Here is a 26,486-nt window from a genome sequence, read left to right on the forward strand (position 1 = left end):
GTGGTCCAGGGGAACCCTTCACTCAGCACTTTGGAACCTTTTATCTCGACTGTATTTTGGCCACCAGAAATCGGAGTGAGTCTCCAGAAGTCCGAATGATCTCTCTACCACTGTGGAGGATCACAAAGGGAGAGAAAGAGGGTGTCAGGGAGAGTGCATGTTAATGACATGTAGATGAGAGATAATACAAATACCAATGTGTCTTTAAAGCCCTCTAAGCCCTAATATCTAGTATAACATACTCTCAATTTGTATCTCTATTCAAACAGAGCAGCATGAGAGAGCGTCAGCGGTGCAGTACTCACATATGGTAATCCATGCCCACCAGGCTGATGCCATTCACAGCCAGGATGCGGTCGCCCTTCCTCAGCTTCTGGCACTGGGCAGCAGGGGAGTCTGGCACCACCGACTTGATATAAATCCCACTCATCCTCAGAGACATTTTCTACACAGAGAACAAGACAGAGGAAACAGCATGAGCATGAGGTGGCCTGAGGACACATTAATACAGCGCAATCACTGCTGTTTACTCTTCGTCCTACAGGGGGCACCACGTGTCATCAAATAAATCCACCATCTTGAACCTGCGTACGTGTGTTGCTCAGAGTATCACTTCCCAGATAAGACTCACATTAAATGATAACATTTGGAGAAATCCATACAAAAAAAACACACAAAATCTAATCAGAGAGTAATATTGATATTATGATATTGATATTATTAATGATAGCAGTGGTCTGTGACCTCCCATTCTAAAACTAGGACATTTGCCATGGTCCATTTGAAGACATAATGGTGAATGAGGGACATAGATTGATGGAGAGACTGTCAAAGGAGTAATGCTTGCTGGAGTGTTTTCAAAGTGGGTGATTACTGCCTTGAGATTGAGCCATATGGAGGTCAACACATAAACCACATAGTTTTCCACCTGCTTGTAAAGCGCAACTTTAACTCACACCCACATACGGTACCACCCACACTTCCACTCATGCATGCATACACACTCAAGCACATCTCACATAGACAGCTCAACAACTCTTTCCTCTTTCTGAGAAGTTAGCTCTAGAATACGACCACAGGATGTAGAGAGGGCTCCTTTTTGGGGGGGGGGGGATGACGATGTAACACAATTAATGGCCAATGTGTGTGATTGAATAGCACTTGGTAGCCTATTTTATTAATAATAATGTAATGATAATAATAATAACCTTTATTTGTATAGCACTTTTCCTGCAAACATTGCAGCTCAAAGTGCTTTAATAATTATATAATCATCATTTAATCATTTAGTTATTTAAAGGCAATATTAAATCTTGACTTGAAAATATTTGCTGAGGTTGCATCCCTACTGTAAACTGGCAGTGCATTCCACAATCTGGGGGCGTAAAATGAGAATGCAGCCTCACCAAATCTCTTCTTTTGTACAAAAGACGAGTGTCAGAAGACCTGAGAGCTCTATTGGGCTGATATGCTAGCAAAACGTCTTTCAGATATTCTGGTGCTGTGCCAGTGAGAGCTTTATGAAGAAGCAGAAGGATCTTGAAATCTATTCTGAACTTAACAGGAAGCCAGTGTAGAGTCTCCAAAATGGGAGTTATATGAGCTTTGGTTAAAACTCTCGCTGCTGCATTTTGGACGAATTGCAGCTGGCCAATAGCTTTCTTAGGAAGACCAGGGAGGATTTCAACAATTCACAATTAGGCATGTGGATCTCATTTAGATTCTGCTACTACAACATGACTATTCTTTTAGTAAGAGCATTTAATTTGATAATTGGTAGATAGGTAGTGTAATTTGATTAGCCTCTGACTATTAGGTTTGAACAGCCATACAAGGACTTTCTGTACTACTTAAATTGGGCTTTCATTTAATCCTACTGTATGACTAAATAAGAGCCTCATATCCCTGATGTTGACAAGGCTGTAACTTAAAAACTACAAACTGCCTTGAATTACAAGCTTTTCCAAATCGAAATAATTCGATCATTTACAGTATATATATGAAACCAACATGAAAACAAGATCCTATGAAAAACTGGGAGGGGGGTGTGTCATTAGAGATAAGAGCTACTGTCGCTCACCATTCCATCTACAAGTGCCAGGCCAAGACCATGAGGTCCTCTATGCAGCTCCACAGTAAACACTTCCTCTGGCTCTTCCTCCTCCTCTTCCTCAACATTCCCATTCCTTCGTTCAGCATGTCCAGTTGGGCCTGCTGAGGAGAAACACAACGAGAAGCCCAACATCAGACCAACACCAACAGTAACAAAGACCCCTCACCTCAGGTCAACTCTGCTTACAGCCTAGATGGTTACCTTGTAACAGTGGCCCACAATGTTTAATGACATTATAATCAAATCATATCACTGTGCAAAACAAGCACAAGTTCACCTCAGGGCGAACATGAAAGAAATGTCTGGTTCTCTTCAACAATACCTTCTAAGGCTAACTGTCTGACTGTCTGGCCATGTGAAAAAGCTGTTCACAGTTGTTTTGAAGGCCAACGACATTAGTATTATGGATAACTATTCTATAAGAAATATGACTCAGTGTGGATCAAAGACAGAGAGTTACACATGGCTGTTCAAAAGGAGTACATACTTTGTCTGACCTCTTTAAGGTAGTCAAACATATGCTAGTGCAGATATTCAAGACAGATGTTTCATTTGGACCTTGTATAAAAACAATGTCTGCGTGTGATAAAACTGCAGGGAGTCCACTAAATGCCGCAACGTTGTAATGAGAAGCATACACAGGACATTCTACAATCAACACTGTGGAGGGCAACCGCATATTCAAAGGAAATGTTCAGGCTGCTTGGGAAAGGGCACTTCCTCAGGCTGGTGGTGAGGCCTGTCACAACAACCGAGCCGCAACAACAGTAGCATTCCCAACACTTTCACATCTCCCTCTCCCCCTGCTCTCCGCACTCACACCCAGCCTGTCTGCCCCCCACGCAGGACCTGCCCGGAACAATGCCTGTCCCGATTAAGATTCCACGCACCAACCCAACTGTAAATTCCCATGACGGGTCAGCCACTGCTCTTTTCTCTCCTGACATCACCACCTCTCTGTAATTCTTGGGCCAGATTAAAGGATTAGCAATGCTACCAAAATAGTGTTACCCGTTAGCGCCCAAACCACCAGAGTTGAGCTGGAGTTTTGGATGTGGGAGGCCATAATGTTTGATGGGAAGCTTTGGGTTATGTCAGAACCAGGCAAATGGGATGATAAAGATCATAATTCAGTCTCTGAAAATAGGTACAATAAACAGTGATTTTCAGAATTTCACAATCATTTAAACTCATGGCCTATTGCTTTATAGCTGTATGGGTATATTACTGTGTAGAGCATGTAATAAGACAGAAGATGATGGTAATAAGATCTGATAGCATGATCAACAAAATGGAAACCTAAGCTTTTGTGAAGCCCTATTTAAAAACAACCACACTGGGGAATCTGGCAGATTAAACCAGCCACTTCACAGCAGGGAGTGTTTCTGTCCAATTAAGTGTTGGGGGAGCTTCTGTTTATCAACAGGAAAGACCACCGCCTGCTATCAGATTCTACTTGGTTAAGGGGCTTTCATTATGCAAGCTTTTGTTTGTATCTGACAGGAGATGAGACTTGATTCTCTTTCAGTCGACTCGGTTCGACCCCTCACTATGGAGCACACACTCTGTGTACCTATTTGCTGAAACCCTATTCAATCATGCCAGGTACACGCACGCTTGCAGGCATATAAACACCGCCTTGTACCCAGCCTATAAAGTGTCATGCATTTTCACGCTGACAGTCCCAAGCTTACTGTAGTGCGTTTGCGTGTCCTATGATTATCCTGGGGGCGTTAGGTTGTCTCTACTCAAACCCTACAGTGTCAGCTCAACATTCACTGAATAACTTGATAGAATAGGTAAGCCAAATTTGAGTTTTCACCTTGTGCGCACCTGCTTCTCCATTTCAGCAGGCGAACACAAGAACATTGATAGCTAGCTTGGTGCTTTCGATTCCATAGGATGTTTGAAGACTTTCTAACTTGACTAATTCCTCAAGTTTTACAACGTGTTAGGGTCTTCGTGTAGGCTACAGCTAGCACTTGGTCGGTCAGCTAGCTTTGCAGTGCTTGTGGTTACACAAACCATTTGAGCCCATAGCTCGCTTTGACAAAGCAATTTTTTCCTCGCCTCGTGCAGGAAATATTAACTCCCTGCTTGCAGGAAGGTTGGCTAATTTCTGTGTTTAGAATTCTTTGAGACCTTTAAAAAAAATATATATGTTTTGAGGACATTTCTGCTTTATTGGGATAGAGACAGTAGAGACTGACAGGAAAGATGGGTGAGACTACCAGAATCAAACCAGGGACCCTGTGATTACATGGCTGACGCCTCTGTGTGCTACGCCACCAAGCACCCCAGAACTAGCACCCTCTTGTTAGCTACTGCTAACTTCAGGGCTAGATAGCAACACCACCTATTATGGTCAGGCAATTCGCCTGCTAGCTGTTTTCTGCCATCTTAGTGAATCTTATCGCATGGGCCAGAGTTATAAAGAGTTCCTGTAATAAAAACAAAACTCCACCTCAAGCTCAACGGACATGCAAGTCCCCTCTAGGGCCTTAATAGATGGGCCCCTGTGCCTTTATAGGCCTACAAGCATCATTAGCCTGGCCCTGTACCAGGCGTGACTGAAGGTTTCAGCTAATAGGTACACAGAGTGCATGTCCCATAGTGAGGGGTCTCCCTCATCTCCTCTAGAGAACCCTAGGTCTACGATACCGCTTTTATCTGAAATCAGACTTCCCACAGATGTTTTCAATGAAGCAGAACGATTGAATCCACTAAGATTACAACAACATACAGTACGACTTCAGTTCATACTGTGGGACTTCCAAGTATGTAGACATCTAAAGGTTCTTGTTTGATATTTGGTCGCTATTTGATACGGAGGTGACCTGTGTCCGTTTCAAGGAGGGGTGCAACAGTGCACTAGGGTAACCCTGGAGGTTTCCCTCCTAGTTACGTGATGATAAGGTTTGATTCAAGGCTTTTCCTCACCTTTAAACAACAAAACAATCACAGCTCCCCTCGAGAGCAGCAAGCCCTGATTTCCACTGCCTCTCAGTCCTAGAGATGACTTTACGACTGAGGCCAAACACAATAGAGCAGGGACGGAAATGGCCTTTCCTTTACTCAGGGAATCCACCCAGCAGGGAGAACGCTCAGCCCCAACTGCCTGTAGTCTCAGTCCAAAGTCAACATAAGACCAAGGGAGGATGAAAGTTGTCCTCATCTTTCATATCAAGTACCTCATGTCAACCTGGGAACAAATAGGCGACGGGGTCTACTGGGTTAGGGCGCCACATTCTTCCTTTAATAGAGGCTGTCAATCATTGTTGGGTTAATTATGTGTGTGTGGGGGAGGATGGGGGTACTACAGGGGGTGTATGAGCTATCAGCAGTTTGGGCTGAGGTGCTCGTATTCGAGTGACAGCACTTTACATCACTTTAATCAAAACATGCAGAGTGAGGAAAAGCTATGAATGGATGCTTTGGTTTTCTTTTCATCTATCATTCGTCCCAGTTGACTAGGACAGGCTCTGTTCCTTTTATGATTGCTATAGAGTCATCAATCATTTTTCCTCCTTGGCCAACGCATTTCAGCTGTCACGTTGCCTTTTACGCTCCTGTTGTATGTGAACCTCAGTTGTCTGTAAGTGGGTCCTCTGCATGTATTCAGATTGGTATGCCCAGTATGTTTGCGCCCCCGGCATTACCTTTCCTGAGCTGGCGTGCTCCCTCCTGCAGGTCTGCCTCCAGCTCGGACAGCTCCATGCCCTGGGGGGTGTTGGGTGGGGTGAGCAGGCAGGAGGGGTCCAAGGCCAGGCTCTTATGACAGCCAAGGTCAGCCTGTCCCGGGAGGGTGTTCTGGAGCTCCAGGCTCTTCAGCTTCTGGGTCAGCTCTGCCTCACAGCAGCTCAGGTCGCCGTGAGACCCCCGGGCTGCAGGGGTGTTGGGGTCCACCTCTGCCCTGAGCGTGGGGCAGGTGATGGGGTCAGGGACCGCCTGATGGGTAGGGTCCTGGAACACTGTGACGGAGGGAGAGGTCGCAGACTGGGCATCTATAGGCGTCTCTGCTGGAGCCTGACGGGGGAGAAGTCAATGAAACTGAGATGGAAAACATCAAAGCTAAATATGTCTCATTTACTAAACATCACCAGGACTGACACCATCTTCTCATTATATTTGCGACGTCTGGGCGCCACCGCTAGTAGAGTCAGGAGGTCAGATGAGTTACCTGCTGTGGTCGATCTGGGTCAGCTCCTGTTTCATTGGCCGGAAGGCTGCGTAGGAACTCCTGGAGACGGCCTAGCTGCTCGTACAGAGCGGGGTCTGCGATTGGTTTGCCCAGCTCCAGGTGAAAGGTGCTGCCGGGTAGGATGAGGGGTGGGTGGTTGTCGAAACTCTCCAGGATGTCGGCTAGCGGAGGAGGAGGGAGAGGGAGAGGAGGAGGTGAATATAGATGACATCGTCAGAGATAAAAAGCATGAAAAACTTTGTGTTTTGTCCCCCGCCCCCACCTGTGGTGTATGTCCCCACCTGCCCTACCCGCTGTACATACCTTATGTTTTGTTGTATTGTTCTTCCCATGATGGATGTGTGTTTATCTTGTAGATAGTAATAGTTATTTGTCTGTATTATCTTGTAGATAGTACTAGCTTTTTTGTCTGTCTTACATGTAACGATGAATTGAGAATCAAGGACCCCAATTGAAATAAGCCAGTGGCTTTCTTGGGTTTTTATCCTGTTAGTTGACCTTGTATGTAATATGTACTTTCATGTACCTACTTCTGCAAATCTTCTAATAAAGTTTTCAATCAATCAATCAATCAATGACTCAGACATGATAAAAAAAAAGAGGCTCTCAAAAACGTTCTCATAGTGTAGGGTCCCGTTACTTACAGTCTATCTGCTAGTTTTAGGTAAACAATAGATTAGAACCGCTTCTTAAGAAAAGACTACAGATACTGCAGGGCCCGCCGGCGTCCCCTTAACTTGAAGTGCACCCTGGGGGGAATCACACACAGGGTGGATTTAAGAGCTAACTCTGCAGTCAGGCTTATTGGTGTGGACAGACTGAGGGGACAGCCTGGGCTACCCTCTCTACACCCATAATCATGGGAGTGAGAGCGGGACAGACAGCATTACTCCGGGGAACACAGCCACTCTCAAAGGTTGACACGGAACAACCCTTGAAGAGGGGAGCAGTTCTGTCCCCGTTCCTTGAGATTCCCTTCCCCCCCCCCCCCCCCCGATGGGCCACATGGCCGTGGGCTCTCTGGGAAGTACTCTGGACGGTGTCACACTTGTGGTGTCATCCGAATAGAATTGATAGGATGAATTCTGATTGGTCTCCTTGCAAACAGCTCCTCATTTAAATACTTTAACAGGAGTAGGAGCACAGATTCATTGTCTTTGTCATGGTGTGTGGTTCGACAGTGGATAGACTATGTGGTCTGGGGGGGTTTTCTCTCCCTCTCTTCCTCTTTACGTCTCTCTCTTTATCTAACATTTATCATTGATGTATGATTCTGTAATTTGTTTATTTAACCTTTATTTAACCAGGAGGTCCCTTGAGATTAAAATCTCTTTTTCGAGGGAGACCTGGCCAAGAATGCACACCAGTACAGATACAAGTTACAAAATCATACATATATGATATGTATTTAAAAATGTCCTATGAAGTATTTGCCTTGTAATAATTTTATAACTATACAGTATTATTAAAGCCTAATTCGATGAATTCTATTTAACCATTCTAATAAATTCTACCATTCACTAAATCAGCATAAACTCAACAATTCTTTGCATAGTGATAATTGATTTGCTATTAACAAAATATAGCCACATTTCCATGCCAAACCTTCACATGGAAACTGCCATCTTAAATAAGACCTATTACCCTCTATTTCTATTACCCTCTATTTACACGTGAGAGTGACAGCAGTGTGTGCATGCATGTGTGCATGCTTGCATTTGTGTGTGTGTGTGTGTGTGTGTGTGTGTGTGTGTGTGTGTGTGTGTGTGTGTGTGTGTGTGTGTGTGGGTGTGTGTGTGTGTGTGTGTGTGTGTGTGTGTGTGTGTGTGTGTGTGTGTGTGTACATCTGTGTGTACAGTTTGTGAGACACTTACTGGTCCTGAGGGCAGCCTCTGCCTCCTCTGGGGAGGGGTTCCAGCCAGCAGGACAGACCCGGACTGGGTTGTACTCCCTCAGCATGTGGTGCAGCTGGGCAGGGTTCAGGGGCAGGAACTCACTCCTCAGAGAGCTCCACGAGGCCTGACACACACACACACACACACACACACACACACACACACACACACACACACACACAACACACACAACACACAACACACACAACACACACAAGCACATCCACATGTTACAATGAGCAGGACAGACAGAGTTGTTGTTTTCTGACAAAACAATATACAATGAGTATCAAAGGAGAAAGGCTAAACGCAGGATATATTTTATGATATCATCTGCAAAAACTGCAAGAGCTAAATCGAAGTAAGATGAAATATGAAATATATGACTGCACTTGTTTTAGGGAAATCTTGGCAAGTGAAATTGCTTTTTTTCTTGTTTTTAAGCTGTTTAATGTCATTGTTGTTGTTCATGAAACAAAGAATGACAGGGTGGATAGAGAGAGAGAGAGTATTTTCCCATGATAGTTAATTCCAAACAAGGCTATTTATGAGCAAAATGACTCAAACCACTAATCTGTCCAAGTAATTGCTTCTTTTTTGTCACTCGAATGGAAGCTTGTGTGGAGATGAATTCCATGGGAAAAGAAAGCTTAGTCTGAATGCAACATTTGTCAACCAACGTTACTGACTGCAATAATAATAGATAAATACATAAAAAGCTATGTGTATAGAACCCCAGACACACATTGAGATATTTATACAATTGCCTTGTCACCTGTCTAAGTTTTATCATTGCTGAAACATTCCTGAAAGTCACATTTTTCATTTTGGCCATTAATGAGGAGATTTCATTGTAATAAATCGTGAGCTTAGAATTATAAGGTTCTATCTCCGTTTAGGGTAGTTCAGAGATATTGAGCTTCAAAGTTTTTACATTCCATTATGTTTTGTGAGATGGAACCTTTGTAGTTGATTAATTACTAACTAAAAAATGTCAACATTTTAAAAATAACACAGGCATTTAATAAACACCTAATGGATCAGATTATGTAAAAAAACTAAATTTTGACAAAAATGGAGATAGAACCTTGTAATTCTAACGTCACAAAATGTTGAACACAGACTCTCCCTTGTGTGTGGTATGAAGAGGCAGGAGTCTGAAATCCCTTGAAAATAGTACACTTCACCTTCAAGTATTTATGTATTGACACAGACACACCTTTTGAAAGCTGATTTGTTATTTTGGTGACTTAGTAACTAGAAGACCAGGAAGAAGGTGAGTCATTTTAGGATTACATCATTTTATAACCGATACACAGACGTCATTGTTTGAAACATCAGACCATATGTGCCCTTTCGTTGAATTGTGTAGGTAGAACAAATATTGCAAACAACCTGCCCTTGCATAACTGGTACAGTGGGCTAAATGTGATAGGATACAAGGACACAGGACACACCCTCTGTTTTGTATAACATGGTCACAAGACCGACATGAGCTGAGGAGAGGGTGGAGCGTCGAACAGGCTTATAAACATCAAGATTCTATTTTCAAGATTCTTTCTGTTTACCTTTCATGTGTGCTGATTAGCTTACTGCCACTCGTGAGTGTTTGACATCGCCTTCCTAACGCTACGTTGTCCCTAATTGCTAGCGACGGAGGACAGCAGCAGCCATAACAAAAGCAGTGCCACATCACTAGCAATTTACTGTGGAGCCAACAGGCTGTCCCTACAGCCAAGGACTCCAGATGGAAAACTGAAAAATATGATGAGGGTGTGTGCTCTCTTCCACCAACCACTAACTGTGACCTCATGCCATAGGAGTGATACACATAACCACCAGCTTCTTAGCAACCGTCCCCACGAATAGAGCAGAGGCAGCAGCCTTGGACTCACTGGGAGACTGGGGTGGTGCTACTGGATATCTGTTTGGGGCTGGTGCCATGGCTGCTAATCATACACAGAGAACAGGTGTTGTCTAATATCAGCCACATATCCTAATATGGTGTGACTTCTCTGACCTCTCAGATCAGAACTAGATACCATGTCCTAGGTGAATCACTTTTAAGAGCAGCTCCCAGGAGTATTATCTGATCTAAATGATTTGTATGGCCATGAAAACTGTTAGTTAAACTGACTGTATGAGAAAACTGTATGATAAAACCCCTGAGCACCAAATAAGTATAAAACAGCTATATAATAGATCATTGCAGGGTGAGTCATTCTAACGTAATAACCCTAGTGACCAGTACACTGACAGGACATGTTAAGGACATTAGGTTTCTACACCCTTCCTGTAGTCCTTGTACAGTACATTCATGGAATGAGGCAAGGGATGTCACCCTGTCTCTAGGTGTGCTTGTCTGTGAAGGTGGACCAACAAAGACAGGGGTCAATGGGGTAGTGGTGGTCTAGTGATTAGTGAGTTGGACTGGCGATTAGAAGGTCATGAGTTCAAATCTCACCTGGGAACACCCTCCACTACGTAGTGTGCCCTTGAGTAAGGCACTCAGCCCTAAGTCCAGATAACTTGTTAGAGTCAAAGCTTGTTTACACCGTGACTATGTAGTGGCGCTCCACCGACGCCAATACAATCAGCTTCACAAGGTTACTCGCTTGCTACTGTCTTTCAACGTGCCATAAACATAACCGTGGAGAGAATGTGATTGTGTTCGACCTTTGCTCCACCTCTCACCTGTGCCACACTACTGTATATGGTGGTCTCTCTTTGTGGCTCTGAATAGTCCTCCTCTCTACTAACTAACTAACCTAAATCCCCACCAGGCAAGGCTCAGGGCAGAGCTACCTCCACTACAAAGACTAAACAAGATGCCCCCTTCAATGGATTACAGAGAGAATGGCATGCTTAAAAATGTTAACTGTGAAGTGAAGTGAAGTGGTCCACAGCTTGAAACCACAGGCACAGCTCATAAATTCTTTGTCATACAGTATTGAGAAATGAGTTCGGTTCCGACCGTCTCTCCGACCGTTCTTTTCCGTAACTTAGTTGATGATGTCATGTCACGTGGCAGGCATGAGGTTCAGTCAGCTGACCACAATGTCAATAAGCTTTCAACTTTGACATTTTGAATGTTTTCCGTAAATAAAACGGTGGCCTACAATGGATACATTCCGAGTAGATACGACGGAAGATAAGTATGTTGACAGAAGTGGGTCGCGTAATACCTGAAGTCTGAAGCGTTCTTCCATATCTAATGCTAAGTGACGGCTTTATGATGGTGCTATAGGGGTGTTAAACAAACAGCTCGTGTCAACATTACCTTTTCCCACAGCTAGTTGTATCACTGAACAAACAACATATCTCAACTTGAAATGCCCCATTCAACAATGGGTGACTCTCAATGTTATCATCTAATGACTGCTTTAACAGTATCACTTAGTTCGACAACAACAAGCACTTTGAGAAATAGAGAGACGATGAGATAACGGAGATAGCGGGGAGACTTGAAACAGAGGGTTGGCTGTGGAAAGATTCTCCCATGACAGGATTGGCAGACAATGCAGTAATATACTTGAGGATGAAGCATATTGTTTAGTAAAGACGTCTTGACTTGGATAACGCTCACTGCTACTTTATTACCCTGCGGGGAGGGGGCTGGGGGGGAGGGGGGGGAACCAAACAGGAAGTGAAAGCAGGAAGCCCTGCAGAGCTCTCTGACCTGTAGAAGGTTCTCTTTGGGTGTGGCCAACAGATTGACAGCAGCAGAGAGCTTCTGGAAGAACTCCACAGCCAGGTCACCCAGGCCTATCCCCTGGATCCAGTCCATCAGCAGGTCCAAATTGGCCCGGATCTGAACCCCCCGGGACCACTGGTAGAACCCACCTCCAGACCCTGAACACAACAAGAGCACACCAGGCTTACCAACACCCACAGCATGCTAATATCACTACTAGCATAGTTGTTGACTAGAAATAGAATGCCAATTTCACGTGTAATGAATCTTGATAACAATACATTACATGCAATGGGGACGAGTGAAAATTAGGTCAAGAACCCCAATGGATGACAAATAGGTCTGGCTCACCTCTCTCCATGAGGGCGTTGAAGAGCGAGGCGTTGGTGAAGAAGAACAGGTAGGCGCAGAGCTGCGAGGAGATCTCAGAGTGCACCTGGAAGGCGTTGAGAAGACACAGCGCCCCCTTCAGGACCTCCAGGATGCCGCTGACGCCCTCGGGCACACGGAGCTGCCCACTCTCAGAGAACGGGTTCCCGTCCAGCAGGCCTGGCAGCGCCGCGTACATGCTCTGAGGAGAGAGAGAGAGAGAGAGAGAGAGAGAGAGAGAGAGAGAGAGAGAGAGAGAGAGAGAGAGAGAGAGAGAGAGAGAGAGAGAGAGAGAGAGAGAGAGAAGAGAGAGAGAGACAGAGAGAGAGAGAGAGAAAGAGAGAGAGAGAGAGAGAGAGAGAGAAAGAGAGAGAGAGAGAGAGAGAGAGAGAGAGAGAGAGAGAGAGAAAGAGAGAGAGAGAGCATCTTAGCGAACAGCTTAGAGCATAGGATACCTGCGTATGTTTGCTGAAGCTGTCAGTGACGCTCACATTATCAGCTATAGATCCCTTTTTCTTTGACATACTGTAAAACCGTACTGAAGCTGTCTGGAGGGCAAGGTCATGACTCTGTGAGTCACGGGAGGGTTAAAGGAAACCCAGCAGGGACAGACTTCCCCTCCACAGGAAGATAGCCTGGGGCCTGGAGAGTGTCCACTCCTGACAGACCATTGTTAATGCCCCGTAAACCAGTCCTGGGAATCATAGTGATAAGACTGGTACCACAGACCATTCCTTACAGAAACACATGTTTCCCATAGACTCCACTCTGCCCTCTGAAGTCTCCTGACAATTCTCCTGATGATAATAAAGCCAAGTATCTTAAGTTACTTGCTCATCATATTCAACACCATGGAGGGAGAGAGAGAATATTGATATCAGTGAGTCGGAGGGTTTGTGTGAGAACATACTTCTCACACAGCTGGTGAGAAAAACAGGAGTGTGGGTTTTGTTGTGTTTGGTACCGTGTAGTGTACGCTACAGAACATACTGGTCCAGAGAGAGGAAGGCTGTCACAGAGCAGGCAGGAAACCACGCAGGAAAGCCTGTTTCCCAGATCACATACTGTACTGTTGGAGAGCTGTAAGGGAGAGAAGGAGGGACTCTGAAACATACTGCTCCACTGCTCTTTCTGCTCTACTCCTACGTTTTCAATCTGAATTCCAGTTCACAAATGTATTCTAAATCAAAATACATCAATAACAATAACAAAATTAAGAAAATGATATTAAAATGCAATCGAAATCACGACTGAGCGTTTATTCAACCTCATGATTTAAAGGTCTCCCTGAGACCTCCCATGCACACAATCTACCAAATCAAGACCCTAGCGTTATGTGTCAACAATGTTTACAATGCTTTCATCCAGTATCCACCTGCTTGCTGTCAAATAAAGTGATAATATCTTAGCCTAAAGTGATAATATCTTAGCGTCCAAAACAACCACCTGCTCCCTCGACCCCCTCCTTACCACCCTGACCAAGGCCTGCCTCCCTGCCCTCATCCCCCACCTCACTGCCCTCTTCAATCAGTCACTATCCCAAGGCCACGTTCCCTCAATCTACAAACTCGCCGCTGTCACCCCCATTCTCAAAAAGCCCACTCTTGACCCAGCCAACCTCTCCAACTACCGCCCCATCTCCAACCTACCATTCTTTTCCAAAACCCTAGAGCGCGCTGTCGCTGCCCAACTTCACTCCCACCTCCAGTCCAACAAACTGTATGAACCCCTTCAATCTGGTTTCCGCCCACATCACAGCACTGAAACAGCCCTGGTCAAAGTAATCAATGATCTCCTCACATCCGCAGACTCAGGTGCCCTCAACATCCTAGTTCGACTAGACCTGAGCGCAGCCTTCGACACAGTGTCCCACTCCATCCTCCTTCAAAGGCTGCGCCAACTGGGTGTTGAGGGCACCGCCCTGGACTGGCTCACCTCCTACCTCACCAACAGACAACAGTTCATCTCCCTCTCCGGTCACACCTCCTCCTCCTCCTCTGTCACACAGGGGGTCCCACAAGGCTCAGTCCTCGGCCCCCTGCTCTTCCTCTGCTACACACTCCCCCTCGGTCACATCATCCGCCAATTCAACCTGGACTTCCACTGCTACGCCGATGACACCCAGATTTACATCACCACAAAATCCACCCAGAACCCACCCCTCAGTCACATCGAAAACTGCATTTCAGCAATAAAAACCTGGCTCACACACAACTTCCTCAAACTTAACAGTGAAAAGACCGAAGTCATCCTCATCTGCAACAAATCCATTCTCAATAAAACCGGACCCATCACACTCACCATTGACGACACTACCATCACCCCCTCCCCCCTGGCTCGCAACCTCGGCTTCATTCTGGACCCCACCCTCTCATTCGATCCCACGTCAGTTCTATTGTCAAGACATCCTACTTCCACCTCCGAAACATTGCAAAAATTAGACACTGCCTCTCCCCGCCCGCTGCTGAATCCCTCATCCACGCCTTCATCTCCTCCCGCCTTGACTATTGCAACTCCCTACTCACCGGCATCACCTCCCGCTCCCTCCATAGACTCCAAATGGTCCAAAACTCTGCTGCACGCCTCCTCTCAAACACCCGCTCCCGTGACCACATCACTCCTATCCTCCACTCTCTCCACTGGCTCCCCATCAAAGAACGTATCCAATTCAAAGTCCTCATCCTCACATACAAAGCCCTCCATAGCCTGGCCCCCCCTTACCTGACTGACTTCCTTCTCCCCCACCGCCCTACCCATACCCTCCGATCCTCATCCATTGTTCCCCTCACTGTCCCACCCTCAAAACTCAAAGGCTTCGTTCACCGTGCCTTTTCACGAGCTGCATCCCGCCTCTGGAACTCTCTCCCTCAACCACTCAGAGACTCACCCTCACTCCTCACTTTTAAATCCCACCTCAAAACCTACCTGTTCTCCCATGCCTACAGCCTCCCCTACCCCTAGCCATCTCCCCCATCCCGGCCACACACCCCCCCCCCGCCCCCCCCTGGACACGCATACAACCTCCCCTACCCCTACCCATCTCCCCTAACCCTGCCACCCCCCTGACATGCATACAGCCTCCCCTACCCCTAACCATCTCCCCTGTCCCTACCACCTGTCCCTACCACCCCCCCCCCCCCTCCCCGTTAGCTAACTCTGTGTTCCATGTGCCCATGTTATCTGTTGCTTGTTGTTTCTGTGTTTTCCGTTTCTCCCATATTGTCCGCGTCTTTGAGCCTCGGAAAAGCGCTATATACATTTAATGAATTATTATTATTATTATTATTAACCTACTGTATATATCAGGATATATACAGGAATCTTGAGGTTAATTTCAATACCTTTCTAAGACTTTTTAAAGACCTTGTCAATATTTTTCCAGACCTCACCACCACTTCGAGCTGTAACCGTTTACATCAGTGACACCTTTAACTTAACAGTTTTAGTTTGCAATAGACTAGACCACTATCATACAACACAATTTCCGGTTCATCTTTGTTTTTTAATAAAACTAATAAATTCACAACTTTTACTAAAAGTTTTTAGGACTCAAACTCTTTGGACAGAGTCTAATTCAGAAAAATACCAACAAAATTCAAGACCTCATAAAATCGTGATAAGACTTTTTAATACTTATTAAGGGTCTTGATTTTCCCAAAATTGATTTATCAACTTTTAATACTTTTCAAGACACCGCGGATACCCTGTATATATATATATATATATATATATATATATATATATATATATATATATATATATATATATATATATATATATATATATATATATATATAAACCTATATTATTAACCCTATGTGCTTAAGCAGCTGATGGCAGGTTGTCCTGTCACAGAGATCCAGGCCCTATCCCTCTGTCATGGATTTAATTGATTCTTAATAGATTTAGTAAAACGTATAAAGCACAACGAGCTTAGATGAATTGTCTCCAAAGAGGCCTTTTATTAAGCAAAGTTACATGAGCACAGAGAGAAACAAGACCAATAAGCAAGAAGCAATAGCCAAAAAGCCAAAAGCCCCCAACGATGGGTGCGACTCATATTTATAGAACTGTCCTTGGTCATGAGGTCACTATTCTTGGGAACCAATCATATTATACAAATCTGTGATTACACAAGTTATGGGCCCTGTCCATAGTCAGAATTATTCACTGCGCCACAGATCTTGGCACATCCCTTACAGGAAGGAAATGGGCCTTCCTTGAGTGCTAGATTCGCCAAACTGTAGAGAGACTTACATTTCTCAGTATAAAATCATAGAAAACTACATCACCTCCTCCACCACTGACACAGCTCTCTCCCATTGTTTCAGTGCATGACATCACCTCTTCAGTCAGCAGGCACACACACTCACACACACACACACACACACACACACCATGACTAAGAGGCACACTTCAGAGACTCTCAGGCACCATAAAAAAAACAAGTCATAAAATCACAATCACCATGCATTCCTTATGGCACAGGTCATTTCACAGATAACAGGCGGGCTCAGCTGAGCTACAGGTGCTGGTTAGTAAGGTGGAGACTGGTCCTACGGAGGGAGTTGTGGGAATCCTTTTCTAAGGGAAAGCTATAGTGTTCTCCAGCAATGTGTTTAATATGCAATGTGTTGTACCGTAGCTGTTTCTGGGGGAGACAACTCCTGGCTTTAGGTGTGAACATGAGTGATTTCTTACATATTGATGAGAGAAAGAAGTGAGAGAGAAGCAAAAACAGTGTCACACTTCTTCTGCGGCTCTTCTGCGGCGGTGTCTCTACCTCAATCCCAGAGAGAGAGGGAGAGAGAGAGAGGGAGAGAGAGCGAGAGAGAGAGAGAGAGAAAGAAAGGGAAGAGGCGACTCCACCCATACCTCCCTCTGGTGTGTGTGGTGTGATAACAACCCTCTCTTCCTCTGCAGAAACAGACTGTTGGACAATAACTCTTTTCCACTCTGTTTCTCTACCAGACTACAGCTGCTTCCCTGAGTTCTGCCCCTGCAGCCCAGCTCACCACATCACCTTTCCTCTGGGCTCCACGGTTGACTCTCGAAAACTCTTCAACCCCATGGCTCAATGTTTTGCTAAAACTGCTAAAATGCCATTGGAGCTTTTGGTCCCTTGTACTGGACCTAGTTGTACTGGGCTAGCACTATCCTATGCCACTGTTAACCAATGAATGTTAAATGGACTACACTTATATAGCGCCTTCCAAAGCGCTTTACAATGGCCTCTCACTCACCCATTCACACATACATTCACACACCGAAGGCGACAAGCTACCATGCAAGGCGCTGTCCCGCTCATTGGAAGCAATTTGGGGTTCAATCAATGTCTTGCCCAAGGACACCTCAACACGTGGCCAGCCGGGGATCGAACCGCCGAACCGCAGACCTTGGGATCATTAGATGCCGGCTCTACCTCCTGAGCCACAGCCACCCCAATGTTCAACAAGCCCTGTGACCAATCGTGAGAAAGCTCTTCTCCTTAAACTGTTTATTAGTTATCAGGCTTTGAGTTGAGACGTACGTGTAAGCTTTCCTTTTATCAACGGTGGCTGTCCTGAAATAGAAGGGACAGGTCCTCTCAGAGTATCCAAAACAACAGCAGCACACACTGTCCCTAACGTTCCCATCCTGGAACGGTCACCGCCAGGCATGGTCGGCATGGTTACGCGTGTCCCCAGGGCCTCTGTGCGTTACGGTGGGGCAGCGACGTGGGCTCTGTTTAAGTAATCCAGTCAGTTATACTGTAGGACCCAAACATAGGAAACTCCCCTACAGTCAGGCTGGGAGTGTCTTCCTGAAGCTCTTTGTTAAACAGGACATCAGACTTGTATTGTTGTCTGTAAGAATCGCATCTAAACATCTACAGTAGCTTCACCTGGGAAACAACCTGGAAAAGATGGAATAATCTCACATTGTAAAAAAAATCAAATAACGGAGGTATTAAAAAAAAAACTCTAACTACGAGTTAATATTGTTATTTCATTATGCAGTCATTGTAATCTTGGGAGATGAGATTGGGTTTGTTTTTCCATTCCAGCGGAAAAAAGAGTAATCACTCTCTCACGGGCCGATCCTGACTGAGGGTGCCAGAGAGAGGCTGTGTTTCCACTGGCTTCTAAAGGCTTCTCTGGCACCGCAAACGGAGAATGGTGTTTACACTGTCCCATGTCCTGTTTCACATATCCTACAGGCTGAGGAGGTCTTCTTCTAGGGGTATGGAAGGTGTGCAGGATCATCTCCAGATTATTCTTGGTGAGTGTGCACGTGTGTGCTTGTTTATGAGTGTGTATTTGCATGAATGCACTGTATAGAGAATGTGATAGTGTGTGTGTGTGTGTGTGTGTGTGTGTGTGTGTGTGTGTGTGTGTGTGTGCGTGCGTGCGTGCGTGCGTGCGTGCGTGCGTGTGTGTGCGTGTGTGTGTGTGTGTGTGCGTCTTACCTTGGTGAGGTAATAGACAGACTGCTGGAACGTGAACATGATGACCTCCTCCAGGACTGTCATGGCCTCCTCACTGGCTGTTCGAGTCGACGTCATCTCAGAATCCAACAGGCCTGACGACACAACACAAGACATACACCTGTTATAATGACTATCATACAGCTATTATTACATGTACCGTAATATCGTTTATAAGCAGTTTCAAATTCAGTGTTTCCTGCTATTCAATGAAATCCGGCACGCCTACCGTCGTCCTCTTCGTCTTGCCTCCAGGGCAGCAGCTGGGGGACGTGGTGCTGGATGAAGTGCAGCAGCTCGATGGAGTTGGCCATCCACAGCACCAGCGGCTGCAGGCCTGGGATCAGCTCCTCCAGGCCTGGGATCAGCTCCTCCATGGCTAGCAGCTTCACACTCTCAGGCTCCTGCTTCCCGTCCGTGGAGCTCCTGCAGGGGACAAAGGACAAATCTCAGATTCAGGACTGACAACCAGGCGACTCTCACATCTGCATTAACATTACTCACACACTACTTACGACATAAGCATTACATAGAATTGGGATTTAGAGGGGAATTTAAACTGACTGTAGTTCATTGTGACTTTGTGCCCCAGCAGTACATGGTCATTTCTAATGCATTAGTAACTTGCGTGCCTTACTCAAGAGCACACTAGTGGTGGTTTCCAAGTGGGACTTGAAATCATGATCTTATGATCACCAGTCCAACACTATCCACTAGGCCATGGTGAATTTTGTGGAAAAGTAGTGTACTTCGATGTTCATGCTGCATAAGAGGATTCCCTCTGCTTTCAATTAGGTATTGCAATGTGAAATACTCTGCAATAGTGCTACATAACATTAAAATCATATATACAGGGAACTATGCACTAGGTCAGTGAACATGACTCACTGTCAGCAGTTACTCTTTTACTCTTTGTTTGCTAAAAATATGTCAGAGAGACATGTGTCAGTGAAAGAGCTTTATCATCATGTACTCGCTCCACCCCAACAGTTCAGAATGATTGTTTGCCAAAGCAGTCAAGCTGTATCAGATTCTAAGACTCCTCACATGCTGTACAGATGTCTCCAGGCAGAGACTAAAGCTGAGAGGGTGTGTAAGGGTCAGAGAGAGCAGGTGCTACAGATCTGGTCTTTGCAGCAGGTCATGCTGTAATATCTGGGGCAGGCAAAATGATTGTGGTTAGAGAAGCTACTCACATTTCTGGCTGGATCGCGGCGAGTTCCTTTGTCTTCTCCTGAGAGAGGGCAGAGGTAAAGAAAACACACGTTTCAAAAATCAGCACAGGCAGCCAAGACGGAGCCTATACATAAATGACATCCAATCCTGATGACACATTTCGATGTTACTTTCCTTTCTTTACAACCCCCCCTGAGAGTATGTTGTTGAAAGCGTAACGGATTAAGCTGAGGTTCATTTGAGATACAACTGGTAAGAAAGATGAACGGTTCAGCTAAAGGGAGACAGGATTTTGTTACTTACCCACATGGTGAGCTGGATCTGGCTGGCGATGCGGAGCAGCAACCTGCGGAAGTGCGTCAGCTCGAAGGTGGCGGCCGAGTGCTGGATGCACAGGCTCAGCAGGAAGGCAGGGGTCAGTTTGGGTTTGTCCCCACTGGGGTCAACCATGCCTAGGATCTCCTGCAGGACCCTGTCCTCCTGCTGCAGCTCATACCTCAGGAAGAGGTCCCCACCCTCTGAGTCCTTCCACAGGGGCGGGGCAGGCTTGCTATTGGCCCTTGGCCTTTTCAGGGGGAGGGAGGAGCCACATGATTGACAAGACGACGACACTCCCCCATCCAGAGCTGGGCACAGCTGGCTCATCCAGAGAGGGGTCTGGGGGGTCCCTGAGGTGGAGGTGGGGTCCTTAAACATGAACAGGTAGTGGCGGCCCAGGCCTACCAGGTCCCCAGGGCTGAGCTCCACTTCCTCCTTCAGGAGGAAACCATTCCGGGTGACGGGGGCTCCGTGGAGGGGCTTCAGAAGGGTCAGTGTCCGCTTGCCTTCCCCCCCTGAGGAGTCCAGGCGCCTCACGCAGCAGTGTTGGGGCAGAACGTCAGGAGCGAAAAGGAGGATGTCCACCTTCAGCCTCTCCTCGTCCTCGCCGTTACAGTGTTCGCTGCAGCAGCCAAAGATGGTGGTGGTGCCACTCATCAGGTAGATGACAAAGTCCTAAATGGGGGGTTGGTGGGGTGAGAAGGGGGAAAGCCAATGGAGGTTGGAATGAACTTCAAAATACAGTACATGAGCGATAAAGAATCTCTGGAGAGAACATTATTTATAATATATTATATATTCATATTATTACAACTTTGAGTGTGTGTACAGTGATACTGATGGGAAAGGCATCCGTTCCCACCAAGTTCGGTAGAAAAGGAACAGAAAGTGGATCTCATATTTCAACCTGTTTCTAAAGCGGTTTCAGTATGAATGCTCTGGTTTCTGGCTTGCGAACACAATCGCTCCAAAATAGGAAATGTGCAGTATTTGCGGGGTTGTTTGAGCTGTGTAATGCTTTGGAGATTAATCAAGCGGGGTGGTGTTATAGTCATGTGATGTTTCGGTACAGATCAGTTCCAGAATTAGTCACAGCCTTGGCACAGCCTGTGCTGGTTTGCGACAGGACAGAAATGGAAGGGCTTATAGGTGTGATTCTTACAGTCATCCATGACCTTACTGACTCCAAGCCAACACCATTAGTCTGGTTATGATACTGGACCGTCTCAACTGGAAAGAAAGCCAATCAGCCGCTAAGACCTGTGGGAGAGCAGGTCGGCTACAACGCATTCAACTACTAGCCAGCCAATGGTACTGGATCCTTATGACAACTGAGCCAAAGCCATATAATTATATAAATATATATAAATATGATTATTGGCAGAATCGGTCTACCTGTTGAGGATGCAGTTCATCGGTCAAATTGTAGTTGAAATTGACATTTCAATGTGCTGACATTGACCTGCACTTGAACTCACAACCAGATTTGTAAGGACTTTACAGATCCTCATTGTTCTGGAAGATTACATTCAGGAAAGGCCTGGTCTACAAAGACACTTGACAAAAACACATTCTGTAAAGCCTTAACATCCTAAAGCTCTCACATCATGGAACATTGTTATTCCATACGGCGATGGCTCCTTCCCCTGGGTTGAAACCTACCAACTTATTGTTATGGACTGGTCGAGCCATGCTGCCCCAGTATTTAGTGGCACACCCAGTGTCCTGCACACTCAGCAGTCTCACAGCCAGGAACAAACAACAGAGAGCACCAGTGTTTCCTGTTCCTAGGAGTGGGCAGGGCTCAGGACACAGCCTGGCTGACACTCTGGTTCAACATGAAATATGAGTTTTGTAAACTAAATTAATTAAGGTAAAGAAGAAAAAAAAGAGTGTCACACAAAGACATTTCTTTATTTTTTTACAGTGATATTTTCTGTTCCTGCATGGGTGATGAGCTGTGTTTATTCAAACATTCTTGTTCCAGAAGATTATGCCTGAGGGCGCATTTGTGTGTGTACGTGCATGCGTCTGTGTGTGAATGCGTGTGCGTTTGTCCGTTGTTTTGGCTGTGGCTGTGAGAATGGTGTGAATTTTGAATGTATGCCTTTAATCAGTGTAGCTATCTCCACTTTTACTGCGGAGACTGCGTCGTTCAGCTGTGATTGTGAACAGAATGTTCCTTATCCTTTCCTTGGGCTCTGCTGACACAGATTGCTGGGTCCCGTGTGGGAACTCGACTAATCGGAGGACGTGGGCTCTGTTTCCCGCCCCTACAGGCCACAGAAAACTGTGGAAACGTGGATCACCTGTCGCAAACATGCCGTCTTTAATGCACTCCAGCAGTCGCTCTGAACCCATACACACAGAATCCAGTTTAAAGCCTCCCTCCCTCTTATAGGGCAGCCAAAGCCCTGCTCTCTGACTCTCTCAGAACCAGCTGGGATTTTCACTGCAGGTTCTTAACTGAAGAGGTTCAGTTGGAGACTGCACTACACTGAGTGTAGTGGAGAGTACTTGTTTACGCCTCAGTGTCTTCGATAAGCTTTTTCTTCTTTTCTTTTTTCTCACAGCGCCACAGTGGCAAGAGACACTCAAGGACCTTGAAAGGTCTTCAATGAAGCAGCCAGCTAAAACCAATTACAGCTGCTATCTGGCCGGCTGGAACGAGGCAGACACGCAGAGAGGAGGAATTTCAGCACGACACCTCAGCAGGAACCATCTCCGACTTATACAAACACAGTTTGAACTGAACTATATAAGAACAGGCCGACGACTTTTGCAACAAAGTGAATTCAGCTGTGTCAACAGAACCGAAACCTCTCTTTAAGTGATCAAGTTACTCATTGTTTCATTTCGAAGTTAATCAACACAAGCATCCCTTGGCCCTCCTACCTGTCTGTAGCTGTAGCCCTGCAGCAGCAGGAAGTAGGGGAAGTCGAAGGGCGGGTGGATGGAGTACTGGGTGGTGTTGTCATCGCTGCTCTCCGTCTCCTCCTTCTCCATGCCCAGGCGGAGGGCCTCTTTATCAGCCTCGGCCTCGGGGTCCTCCCTGAGCTGGGTCTGCTGGGCCCTGCTGGCCTCCTTCTCCATGGCCGACAGGTCCATCTCACTCAGGCTCCTCCACATCCCCAGGCCGTCCACATCCTCCCCGCTGCCGTCCACAAACAGGGAGGTCACCCGTGAGCGAGTCTTCTGAAACTTACGTGCCTGGGCATTGATGCCTGGGGCAGAGAAGAGCATGGGAGAGAGAGTGAGAAAATGTCTGAATAGGTTATTTCTAATCCTACTTTTACTATTCTTGTGAAGTGCTTAAATCACTTATTACACCCCAAATAAAGTATCGAATTAGAAAGAGTTAGAGCATGCATACAGCATGGCGACCACACAATAAACAATTAGTCCTCGGTCAAATGATTCCGGAAAAAAAATCTACAGCATCATAATGTTTCACTGAGTTGGCACTTGGTCAAATCAAACATAGCCGGTGGGAAGAGAGGAAATGTGGAGGGAGAGAGAAAGGTGTTCTCCTCTATCTGATATAAACAGGCGCTCCCGTTGGGCTGACGTAACATAAACACTATTCAGCTCATTTGGAGCCATTAAGCACCATGGAATGTCAGGAGAGTGCAGCTTCACACCCAACTCCCAAGCCCTTATCAGCTGTGGAAGTGGGCGTTGCTCTTCCACATTGTTCTACCACACTGTGACAGGGTTCAGGGGTGGCCAGTGCTGTGGAAGGGGCAACTTCCCTCAGTCAGTTTGGTAAGGGAGGACGGGACGGGACGGGGCGGGGGGGGGGGGGTGGAAGAGGGGGAACCCTGAGAACGACAACCAATGCGCGCCAAAGACAACAGGACCACACAATCTCCATTGTGCAGGAAGCAAGCACTGATGGAAAGAATAACACACCAGCCATCTCAACACATTACAGCAGCCACTGGCCAAGTGGGAAAAGTCCCTTGAGGCTTCAGAGGGTCCTGATGGGACCCTGTAATAAAACAAGATAAGAGAGAGAGAGAGAGAGAGAGAGAGAGAGAGAGAGAGAGAGAGAGAGAGAGAGAGAGAGAGAGAGAGCGAGAGAGAGAGAAGCCACTCTGACCTCTATCTCTCACTGCAGCATTGTTTTTCTTAACCTCTCACATGGCTGTCATCTCCCCTGCACTGACTGGTGAGAAGTTACACAATGTCTTCTATGACCCAACCGTTAGAGGTGGCAGCAGGCCATAGAGACAGACTGATTACCTCAGATTGTAGGTGGTTATTGGGGTCACAGAGTTGCACCTGTATGGGTGACATACCTGCTGTGACTGTGTCTGTGTCCTTAGCACTCCGTTCCTCTACGCTCGCTCTCTTCTGGATCTCAAAGCGCCGGGAGAAGCCTTCTTTGGGTTTCCATAGCGACTGCAGCATAAGGGGCTTCTCGTGGTCACCCACGACCCGGAAACACTCTGTCTTCCATTGGTGGTCCGCTCCCGTCTGGCCAATCACGTCACACAGCACATATTGACTTGCATCCTCTTTTTCGAGACAGTATCTGAGAAACAAACAAAGCAAAAAAACTAAATCAGTCAACATATCCTGACTCAAATCAGGTGACTTTGACCTGATTTTGAGTTTCATTCAAATAGGAATGCTGCAGCTTTAAGTGTTGTGTCCATGTCATTGAGCTTTGAAGTATTATTCCAACCCTCCTTAAGCTAATTCTAATCCTATTCATGACGGGCATCCCTGGGCCCTCACCTCTCCAGGGCCTCCTTGACCAGTTCCTTGGCACTGGAGCGAGTCGTGGCCAGCACGCTCTTGTAGTTGGTCCCCTGGCAGATGTCACTGCCAAAGATCTTTAGGATGCCAGGGGCAGACACTTGACTGGACAGCTCAGCAGGGTCGTCTCTGGCCTGCAGGTCTCCCGCCATGCTCCGGCCTCCTGGGGCATGCCCGTTCCCACTGCCCAGCAGGTTGGGGCTCCGGTTAAAAACTGTCGATAGTCTGTTGTTATGGCGGCGGATTTTGTTCTTGGCGGGCTGCCTGACGGTTACACTCTCAGCTGAACGTGTGGTGCTATCAGAGGTGTTGGACCTGGGGGAAGGAAAGATAGAGCAGAGAGCAGAGCAAGTGAAGAGAGAGAGAGAGAGAGAGAGAGAGAGAGAGAGAGAGAGAGAGAGAGAGAGAGAGAGAGAGAGGGGGGGGGGGGGGGAGAGGGAGAGAGAGGGGGGGGAGTGAGAGAGGGAAAGAGAGAGAAATAGGAGGGGAGAGAAGAAGAGAGTATATGATTTCTTCTCTCAAAAAAAGTTACTGAACTAAATTTGTATTACTACAAGTCCATTGCATTACAGTACTACAGGAGGTAGCCTGGCTTACTAGATTAATTCTGACATTATGCTCAAACATTCATGATAAATTCCAAATTGAGACGCATTTCAGCAAAAAATATTTCCTTTTCCATCCACACTGTAGCATTTTGCAGTAATTTACAGTTTAGTAATATGACTCACTGCAGGGACCCATTGCTTGGCTTCCTCCCGAGCTTTGCCAGGCGTTTCTTAGGCGACCGGATCAATAAGCCCACGGGGAAGTTGAGGGCTTGTTTAGAAAACTGACTGCTTCGTTCCTCCGAAATCATTGTTTCTTCGAATTATTCCTAGTTATAAATGTCAAATAGAGCTACCTCCAAAACAGCACAATTCCGTGAATTAAAGTTTCAGAAAAAGTTACTTTAAAGTAACTCCATTGCAGTCGGACTATTTCGCCACACTTAAAAAAGTTGTAATGATAAGGAAACTTAAAAGTTAAATGTTACATTGAGAACGTCTCCAACTGACTCTGACAGGTTGTCCTGAAGCCGATCACAGTAGAGAAACGTCACTCGTCTTGCGGAATACACATCCCAAAATGATCCTTGTTTCCAGTTATAATCCGACAGAACAGTATAATCAAACAACAACAAATATCCGATTCTACAGGTTTTATCCATCCAGGGCTTCGACACAACTGTTGGAGAATTGTTTCCATGAACTCAGGTCGGTCAGATACAGTGTCCTCGTACGGGACAGCCATACGCTGCGCTTGAAAGTTTATTTTTTTTAACTTTTCTGCACACAAATAAATCCTATAGATACCTTATTTCTTCTCTCAATGATCCATTTTAGATATTTAATTGACAATCCGTTATTCGCAGCTCTTTCCAAATATCCTGACATATCTTTTCCATGTCATCTCTTCCGACCCGTTAAAGTTGAGCGCATCCCAGACCT

The 26,486-nt window shown here is 46.1% G+C and overlaps 1 protein-coding gene across 1 annotated transcript; it reads right to left on the bottom strand.

Annotated features, from left to right (window-relative positions):
- On the bottom strand, positions 1-25,855 carry radil2a (Ras association and DIL domains 2a; the record flags this gene model as incomplete). Its single annotated transcript, XM_080550650.1, has 16 exons — positions 1-110; positions 306-445; positions 2,081-2,211; positions 5,773-6,139; positions 6,294-6,475; positions 8,189-8,333; positions 11,889-12,061; positions 12,255-12,474; positions 18,721-18,833; positions 18,968-19,164; positions 19,935-19,972; positions 20,218-20,907; positions 23,128-23,456; positions 24,534-24,769; positions 24,976-25,311; positions 25,728-25,855. 16 exons carry the CDS (start codon positions 25,853-25,855, stop codon positions 41-43), a joined length of 3,495 nt encoding a protein of 1,164 aa, XP_080406776.1. The 3' UTR covers positions 1-40.
- Between the last annotated feature and the right edge of the window lie 631 nt (positions 25,856-26,486).

The sequence above is a fragment of the Nansenia antarctica genome (assembly GCF_963989245.1).
Source record: "Nansenia antarctica genome assembly, chromosome: 2".
Taxonomy (NCBI): domain Eukaryota; kingdom Metazoa; phylum Chordata; class Actinopteri; order Argentiniformes; family Microstomatidae; genus Nansenia; species Nansenia antarctica.